This window comes from Cherax quadricarinatus, chromosome 31, assembly GCF_038502225.1.
Source record: "Cherax quadricarinatus isolate ZL_2023a chromosome 31, ASM3850222v1, whole genome shotgun sequence".
In the NCBI taxonomy this organism is placed as follows: Eukaryota; Metazoa; Arthropoda; class Malacostraca; order Decapoda; family Parastacidae; genus Cherax; species Cherax quadricarinatus.
In genome coordinates, this window is record NC_091322.1 from 13,738,157 (window position 1) to 13,747,764 (window position 9,608).

The 9,608-nt window shown below is 44.2% G+C and overlaps 1 protein-coding gene across 1 annotated transcript in view; it reads left to right on the top strand.

The window, feature by feature from the left end:
- LOC128699169 (uncharacterized) overlaps nucleotides 1–9,608 on the top strand; it is a 135,190-nt gene that overhangs the window by 108,600 nt on the left and 16,982 nt on the right. Inside the window, exon 12 of the mRNA XM_053791730.2 lies at nucleotides 4,335–4,524. Coding sequence (XP_053647705.2) covers nucleotides 4,335–4,524 — 190 coding nt within the window. The remainder of the gene's footprint in view (nucleotides 1–4,334; nucleotides 4,525–9,608) is intronic.

Here is a 9,608-nt window from a genome sequence, read left to right on the forward strand (position 1 = left end):
TTTACTTGTGTCGCTTCTAAGAAATCCCACTTCTCTTGTCTTGTCCAAGCGGCAATCCACAATTCCCAGCCGCTGGGTGGTGTGTGTGTGTGTGTGTGTGTGTGTGTGTGTGTGTGTGTGTGTGTGTGTGTGTGTGTGTGTGTGTGTGTGTGTGTGTGTGTGTCGGGGGGGTAGGAGAGGCACATTTGTAAGACCTCTTTAAAGACGATGCTAGTGAGACTTGCAATCTCTTTCTTACACAGAGTTTAACAAGGTTAGGTTAAGGATTCCTAACTTTATTGACAAGCTAAGAGCTGTTACCTACATCATCTCATTTGAAAGCCTTTTTATTGTTATGAGACATATAAGTAGGGAACAGGATGAAGTTGGAGCCATCTGTGGGCCAGCGATTTCATTTGATCAGCTGACTTTATTTCGTAAAGTAAAAGGACACAAGTGCAACTAATGTGACATTTTATTGTGTCCTTTTACTTTACATATTGTCGGTAATTCTACCAACATTATGGCTTTATTTCGTTGATATTATTATGATGTACGATCATGTTCCAGACTCGAGTCATCCTGGGAATAAATGATCTCAGATGAAGTGATGTTCTGGAGAAGGGTACAGCCAGACTGAAGTTGCTGCTTGCTGCCCGTCTTGTTGTGTAGAAGCTCACTTCTCGCTGTCCTTAGACTGGAGCCAGGTGTGGTACTTTGACAATATTGACCTTGTACATAACAGTAGGGCCACCCACCTACCTCCAGTGTTGAAGGTTCTGCTGAAATGACATCTATCCAGGATGGGTCCAGGCGAGAGATGAGTCTTTTTTTCTGTTATCTATTCTGTCAAGAAGTCGCAGATGAGACGGAGGGCAGGCAGCCCAAGAAAGTGCAACATACTCAAGGTGTGAATATACTTGTGCCTCGTAAAGAATCTTGCAACCTCTTGTCGAGCAGATGCAAGATACGTTGAAGTGCTGTAAGCTTTCTGGCCGCATTGTTTGCAAGATTTACAACCTGGTTCTTCGTGGTCAGCTTGGAGTTAGATTTCATTCAAAGGATATCAACTTCGTCGCCGGGTACCAACACTCTCCCATTGATTCTTATCACTGCTCCAGCATTACCATCATGATGCCTAGAGACCATCATCATTTGTGTTTTCTCAGGAGCAAATGTTACCTGTCACCGTTTACCCTAGGCTGATATAGCTGTAAGCTGGTGATAGATGTAACTTAGAACAGCTGGCATTTCCTCTCTTAGATAAGTAAATATCAGAGTACAGTCGTCTGCATATGCATGGGATTCTGGGATGAGATGAAGGAGGTCATTGCAGTAGACATTTCATAACAATGGCCCAAGCACATTTCCCTATGGAACACTTGCCCCAGTAGGATGTCTTGCTGACTCTGTCCCATTGAGAACTAACTTAGAGATCAACCTTGAAGGTAATCACTGAGGAGACAGTGTAGAGCCTGCAATTCCTAGTCCTAGCAGTTTGGCCAAGAGTCCTTGGTGCCATACTTGGTCGAAGCACCAGCACTGTAAAGTGCTGCTACACAACTGACTTTGGATTCATCCAGTCTGATGCCACTCAGTGGATAGATTGAACAACGGGTCAGCAGCAGAGTAACCTCTTCTGAAGCCGTATTGACGGTCACAAAGAAGTGAGTGGTAGTTGAAAAACTCTGTCATCTGCCGTGAGATTATTGTCTCAAGAATCTTACTAGTGATTGACAGGAGTGACACTGGTCTATAGTTGTTGATTTCCGCTCTGCACTTCCACAGAGAAGGCCATTTCACTGTGCTAGGCTGTGCTTATAGATGTGAGTTAGAGGTGCTGCTAACTGGTCTGCACATCTACTCAGCAATCTTGGGCTCAAATTTTCTGGACCTTTTCTTGGTCCAGCGATTTAAGAAGGTACACCTCATCGTGCCTTATTGTCACCACTGACAACTTTGACACAGTTATTGCTGTTAGCCAAGGAAGGTCCCTTTGCTGGATGAGGAACTGTCGTCTTGGTAAGAAAGTGTTCAGCAAAGAGGTCAGCTTTCTCCTGACTTCTAGTAGAGATGGATCCATCCTATCGATTTAGAGGTGGAATAAGTTTATAAGCAAATAATTCTGTCTGCCCTTAACCAAGGACCACCAGGGTTTGGAGCCCACTCTACCTGATGCCAGCTTTCTCTCTTTGTCAGCCTCCCAATTAAAGATGGCCCACTTTTGGACTTATCCCATTTGTCTGCAGGCTTGCCTGTTCAGGTTCCTCTTATAGATAGTGGGATGCCTCTTATACCTTCGTCAAGCCTTGTACTTAGCAGTAGCAGCCTCTCTACAATGAAAGCCGAATCAAGGTTGATCTATAGACTGTCACATATTGCCGGTGAGGTATGTATTCTTGTTGGAGGTAAAGGATGTGTCCAATGAAGGCATTCACTTGGTTGTAGACATCGCCTTGGAGAAAAGCATTCCAATCGGAGGCGGCGAGCTCAGAGCAAAGGGCTGGCAAGTTAATTTTTTCCCACAACCAGGTTTTTCGTGTAGATTCTTCACCTCTTTCTGTTGGAATCTTCAGTGTTGTAAAGACAGCCTTGTGGTCAAATGATTCAACATGGCCAAGGAGTTGACAGGTGACTATACCTTCCGATAGATTACTCACTACTGTGTCGAGGTGGAGCCATAGTTGGGAAATCAACGAAGTTTCTCATGATAAACACTGCAAGAAGGTCATCAAAGTTCCTCTGTATAGGATGTTGGTTGAGGTCACCAATTATATATTGACATTTGTGTTAAAGCAGAGGGGAGTCCACAATTTTCCATTAGGTAGTTGATGGGGTTTGCATGTTGCCACTGAGGTCTTTACATTGCACATGCACAAAGGCACTAGTGTTTATGCATAGTCTGAAGAACATCATTTCTAGGTGAGTAGGGATGGCAGCATCAATTGGCTGGGTATGTATGCTTTTAGAGAAGCACACAACACATCCTCCTTGTCCTTGCCCATCCCGTCTCACCATGAAGTGCAGCCAGCAATTCTTGCAAAATTTTCCGGAGTCCAGTCGTCCAAAAATGTCTCAACAGCATCATGTCGGGACGTCGAGTGTTCACGAAACTGTCCGTGACCTCTCCAACATAGATAATGAATCCTCTAATGTTATCCGACAGGATGATGATAGACTGGCTCCTCATGTTTGTGTTCAGCTTGAGTTGGCGGGTGTGTAAGTTGCCTGCCCTTGAGACAGGTAGGACACCTGGGCAGCCACTGGGATATAGCTTTGTGGTTTTGCATAAGGCACAAAGCGTGCTGGGCTGAGATAGGAGTAGCTGGGTGGGTAATGTATGAGTGTGTTTACTTATTCAGAGATCCTGCTGGTTTGTTCCGAGAACAGATCTCTAAAGAACTGATGATCCTGTTTCTCATGTTCCTCTTTCTTACGACACTGGTCTTCTTGATGTTCCCTCTGTGGCAGTAATTGCATCTGGTATCTCGCAGGCAGTTGTTAGTTGTGTGTCCCTTCCGGTGACAGTGAGAGTTCTGCCTAGATGCCTGGGACGGTGGACTCCAATTTGCTGCACCTCTTGTGTTTCGCTGCTGATTTTTTTCCGTAGGTTCTGCCTTTGATGAACCTGATGATTATATACCTGGTGACTGTCTTGGTGGAAAGTGAGACAGCTGTAGGTGTCTGTGTAATTCTCTTCCACGTCCTCTACCACACCCTCGTCCAATTCTATCGGATATGTCCCTGCTGTTCGTAATTGTTCAGGTGCGATGCTTGTCACCTGATTAATAGCTTCATCAGTATGGTGGAGAAAAACCTGAATCGGTATTGGCAGGTGTTGGAGCACTTCTGCCAGGTGTACTTTCAGATGTTGGAGTAGTGTTGGCAGGTGTTGCAGCACTGCTTTATGAATCCGTGCTGGTTGTCGTTTTTAATCTTTTTCCGTTGCAGGTGCTCCACCACTCTCCTACTGATGTGTGTCTGTGTGTACAGATTTTACTCGTCCGTTATCTGGAAAATGAACAAAACATTCTGGTGAGATTCATCAAGGTGTTTAAATTGCAACGAAGTTAAGACCCGATTCAAATTTGGTGGGCTAAGCTTGCATACATTGTACCATTTGCATGTTTTAAAATGCCCAACAAATGCGCACAACGTTATATCTTTCCCAACAGATTTGTTGTATTCTGTATTTTGCGTTTTTTTGTTTACAAAGAGAGAGAGAGAGAGAGAGAGAGAGAGAGAGAGAGAGAAGATGGGGAAGAGGTAAGGAGGGATGAAGGAAGAAAGGAAAACGGGAAGGGGGAGAGGGAAAGTGAGATGTTTGTAATTACATGTTAATGTGTACTTATCAGGAACGGGTATGAGGCATCAGGAGCAGTGGTGGTAATGAGCAGTTTGATCCAGAAGGAATCCAACCATTCTAGCGACAATACTAACGACAGTACTAACGACAGTACCAGCAACAGTACCAACGACAGTATCAACGTGTACGAGTGCGTGGCCAACCTGAAGCGCTTCATACCTCAGGCTCTCAGCAGCGTGGTGAGTTACACTCCATTTGTTCTGCCTTGTGCAGGGTTGTAGTGTCATTAAGAAGGATGTAGTAGCATGTTTCCACAACAGGCGCACTAGCTCAAACAAGCTTAAATGTAGATAAAAAATCAGTTGATTTAATGTTTCACTAGTAACACAACTAACCATCTAATCGCAAGATATGGAATAGTCCTTATACTATATGCTTAAATATACCATTTTAAAAACAAAAAAACAAAACAGACAGTCCAAAGTATATATATACTGGAGCAAGTATGGAAGAGGAGCTTAGGGAGGTATGAGAGATTTCCTAAATGGAGTAAATTGAGAATGAAATTGGATGGTCAAACGGTCCACTAGATGAAGAGACTAACCAGAAAGTACCCAGAATGAGCAGAATGGTTTGTACCACCAATCTGGAATATAAGTGAATAATTTAGAGAGCCTTTGTTTCAATCAGAATTGAAGACAGGTAGAAGTAAAGAAGAAGGAAACATCGAAATTATATAGGAAATGAAAGATGATAAAAAACAGAAGTAGAACCGTGAGGAATAAGTATGCAGGGTTAAGAAGAGAAACGAAACCCCAGTTCGAGAATGATATAGCATCGAAGATCAAATCAGAGCCATTACTACTACACTTCCATACCGAATAAGGGTGAAAGATGCTGCATCATTCATAGAACGCAACAGGTAGGTATACAAGGAACTCGGCGGAAGATTTAGAGAGGCATTCAAGGGTGACATGTTGCCTTAATGACCCTCGTGCAGTCGACAGGCTTTAAATCTCTCAAACCAACCAGCCATCCCTCACTTAGGTGGCGTCATTTTATGTGTCGTGGAAAGATACGAAAATTTCAGTTGACTAAGCAAATCGTCTTCATATGAGGATGCACTCGGTGAAACATTTAGTCAGAGGAACCAGGTTCTCCGCTGATGTGTCAATCATATAAATAGTTGAAAATTACTTGATATCATATGCAACACAAAGGCACACCATGAAGTTATGGGTCTTTGCTGTGACCAGAGATGAGAACACATGTTTGCTGATAAATGAATACCTGACCTTGTATAACTTGACCTTACTTACCTTGACCCTGCACATGGTTAACTTTAACAGTAAACATCACATCACAGCACTACAGGACAATGTTAGCTAGGAATATTTAAGAAATTAACTCAACGCTTGCATATAAACATGAATTTACGCGACATTCCATTGTTTCTTCTGCATTGCTACTAGTAAGTACATTCCTGTATATATATAATCTCAGATTATCGCAGCCAGCATGATTCGAACCCCCACGTTGAACGCTGTCCACGAGTGTGGCATAGATTCCAGCGTGACGCGGAAAACCATTTAGCTGATGATGACTCATAACGTTAGGTAGCCTACATGACTACAAGTCATGTTTCTTGTTAACGCCGGACACATCTGCGTTATTTTTTGTTTGTACACTATAGCTTGTTTCTGCGAGGTGCATTAAGTATATTATAGCTCGTAAGGCCAGAACACACAGGAGAATGAAGTAGGTTGAGGATCACTGGTGTGCCCGCTGCTCGGATGAAACATGGTTTGCAGTCAAGCAGGCTTCCTAATGTTATGAGGCATCTCTAGCAGAGTGGTTTAAGGCTTCACAGTGGGAGCTAAGCTACACTCACGGACAGTTACCAACGTGGGTTAGAATCCTGCTTGCCGCGATGTATAGATATACATATCGTGCCAAATAGATAAAATTGGTTAGTTAGCAAGAACTCATTTAAAAGTAAGTCCTTTCTAAAATTTTCTCTTATACGTTTTAAGATATATTTTTTCATTTATGTTAATTTAAATATTAATAATTTTGTACCAAAAGGACCTTAGAAAACTTACCTAACCTATTATAACAACCACAATTTAATTTAGACTAATTCAACTAAATATATTTTAGATAAGTTTACAATAATTTAATAATAAACAAACACAATTAAATATATGTTTTTCCTTAGGTTCAGAATAATTTTTGCGAAATTATTGCATACACAAATTTTCGCTTGCCTTATTCGGCAAAAAGAGCGTTGCTATTTAAGCCGAAATCGCAAGTATTACCTATTCGGCACGACACACACACACACACACACACACACACACACACACACACACACACACACACACACACACACACACACACACGCACGCACGCACGCACGCACGCATCCCTGTGACTCAGACGAGTCACAGGGTTGTTAGGAAGTACTTCTTCAGTCACAGAGTCGTCAGGAAGTGGAATAGCCTAGCAAGTGATGTAGTGGAGGCAGGAACCATACATAGCTTTAAGACGAGGTACGACAAAGCTCAGGAAGCAGAGAGAGAGAGAGAGAGGACCTAGTAGCGATCAGTGAAGAGGCAGGGTCAGGAGCTGAGTATCGACCCCTGCAACCACAATTAGGTGAGTACAATTAGGTAAGTACACACACACACACACACACCAGGAGGAGAGTGGTGGAGCACCTGGAACGGAACAAGGTTATAAACGACAGCAGCACGGATTCATGGAAGGTAAATCCTATGTCACAATCCTTCTGGAGTTTTATGACAAGGTAACTGAAGTAAGACATGAGAGAGAGGAGTGGGTCGATTGCATTTTCTTGGACTGCAAGAAGGCCTTCGACAGAGTTCCTCACAAGAGATTAGTGCAGAAGCTAGACGATCAGGCAAGTATAACAGGAAGGACACTGCAATGGATTAGAGAATACCTGACAGGGAGGCAACAGCGAGTCATGGTACGTGATGAGGTATCACAGTGGGCGCTTGTGATGAGCGGGGTCCCACAGGGGTCAGTCCTAGGACCAGTGCTATTCTTGGTATATGTGAATGACATGACGGAAGGGATAGACTCAGAAGTGTCCTTATTTGCAGATGTGAAGTTAATGAGGAGAATTAAATCAGATGCGGACCAGACAGGTCTACAAAGAGACCTGGACAGGCTGGACGCGTGATCCAGCAACTGGCTCCTAGAATTTAACCCTGCCAAATGCAAAGTCATGAAGATCGGAGAAGGGCAAAGAAGACCGCAAACAGAGTATACCCTAGGCGGCCAAAGACTGCAAACCTCACTCAAGGAGAAAGATCTGTGGGTGAGTATAACACTGAGCACGTCGCCGGAAGCCCGCAGTAACCAAATAACTGCTGGGGCATGTGGGCGCATGGCAAACCTGAGAATAGCATTCCGATACCTTAATAAGGAATCGTTCAAGACTCTATACAGTGTGTACGTCAGGCCCATACTGGAGTACGCAGCACCAGTTTGGAACCCACACCTGGTCAAGCACGTCAAGAAATTAGAGAAAGTGCAGAGGTTTGCAACAAGGCTGGTTCCAGAGCTACGAAGAAAGGTTAAGGGAAATCGGTCTGACGACGCTGGAGGACAGGAAGGTTAAGGGAGACATGATAACGACATGCAAAATACTGCGTGGAATAGATAAGGTGGACAGAGACAGGATGTTCCAGAGTTGGGACACGGAAATAAAGGGTCACAATTGGAAGTTGAAGACTCAGATGAGCCAGAGGGATGTTACCTGGAGTTTACCTGGAGAGAGTTCCGGGGGTTAACGCCCCCGCGGCCTAGTCTGTGACCAGGCCTCCTGGTGGATCAAAGCCTGATCAAACAGGCTGTTACTGCTGGCTGCACGCAAACCAACGTACGAGCCACAGCCCGGCTGATCAGGAACCGACTTTAGGTGCTTGTCCAGTGCCAGCTTGAAGACTGCCAGGGGTCTGTTGGTAATCCCCCTTATGTATGCTGGGAGGCAGTTGAACAGTCTCGGGCCCCCTGACACTTATTGTATGGTCTCTTAACGTGCTAGTGACACCCCTGCTTTTCATTGGGGGGATGTTCCATCGTCTGCCAAGTCTTTTGCTTTCGTAGTGAGTGATTTTCGTGTGCAAGTTCGGTACTAGTCCCTCTAGGATTTTCCATGTGTATATAATCATGTATCTCTCCCGCCTGCGTTCCAGGGAATACAGGTTCAGGAACCTCAAGCGCTCCCAGTAATTGAGGTGTTTTATCTCCGTTATGCGCGCCGTGAAGGTTCTCTGTACATTTTCTAGGTCAGCAATTTCACCTGCCTCGAAAGGTGCTGTTAGTGTGCAGCAATATTCCAGCCTAGATAGAACAAGTGACCTGAAGAGTGTCATCATGGGCTTGGCATCCCTCGTTTTGAAGGTTCTCATTATCCATCCTGTCATTTTTCTAGCAGATGCGATCGATACAATGTTATGGTCCTTGAAGGTGAGATCCTCCGACATGATCACTCCCAGGTCTTTGACGTTGGTGTTTCGCTCAATTTTGTGGCCAGAATTTGTTTTGTACTCTGATGAAGATTTAATTTCCTCGTGTTTACCATATCTGAGTAATTGAAATTTCTCATCGTTGAACTTCGTATTGTTTTCTGCAGCCCACTGAAAGATTTGGTTGATGTCCGCCTGGAGCCTTGCAGTGTCTGCAATGGAAGACACTGTCATGCAGATTCGGGTGTCATCTGCAAAGGAAGACACGGTGCTGTGGCTGACATCCTTGTCTATGTCAGATATGAGGATGAGGAACAAGATGGGAGCGAGTACTGTGCCTTGTGGAACAGAGCTTTTCACCGTGCCTGCCTCGGACTTTACTCTGTTGACTACTACTCTCTGTGTTCTGTTAGTGAGGAAATTATAGATCCATCAACCGACTTTTCCTGTTATTCCTTTAGCACGCATTTCGTGCGCTATTACGCCATGGTCACACTTGTCGAAGGCTTTTGCAAAGTCTGTATATATTACATCTGCATTCTTTTTGTCTTGTAGTGCATCTAGGACCTTGTCGTAGTGATCCAATAGTTGAGACAGACAGGAGCGACCTGTTCTAAACCCATGTTGCCCTGGGTTGTGTAACTGATGGGTTTCTAGATGGGTGGTGATCTTGCTTCTTAGGACTCTTTCAAAGATTTTTATGATATGGGATGTTAGTGCTATCGGTCTGTAGTTCTTTGCTGTTGCTTTACTGCCCCCTTTGTGGAGTGGGGCTATGTCTGTTGTTTTTAGTAACTGTGGGACGACCCCCATGTCCATGCTAC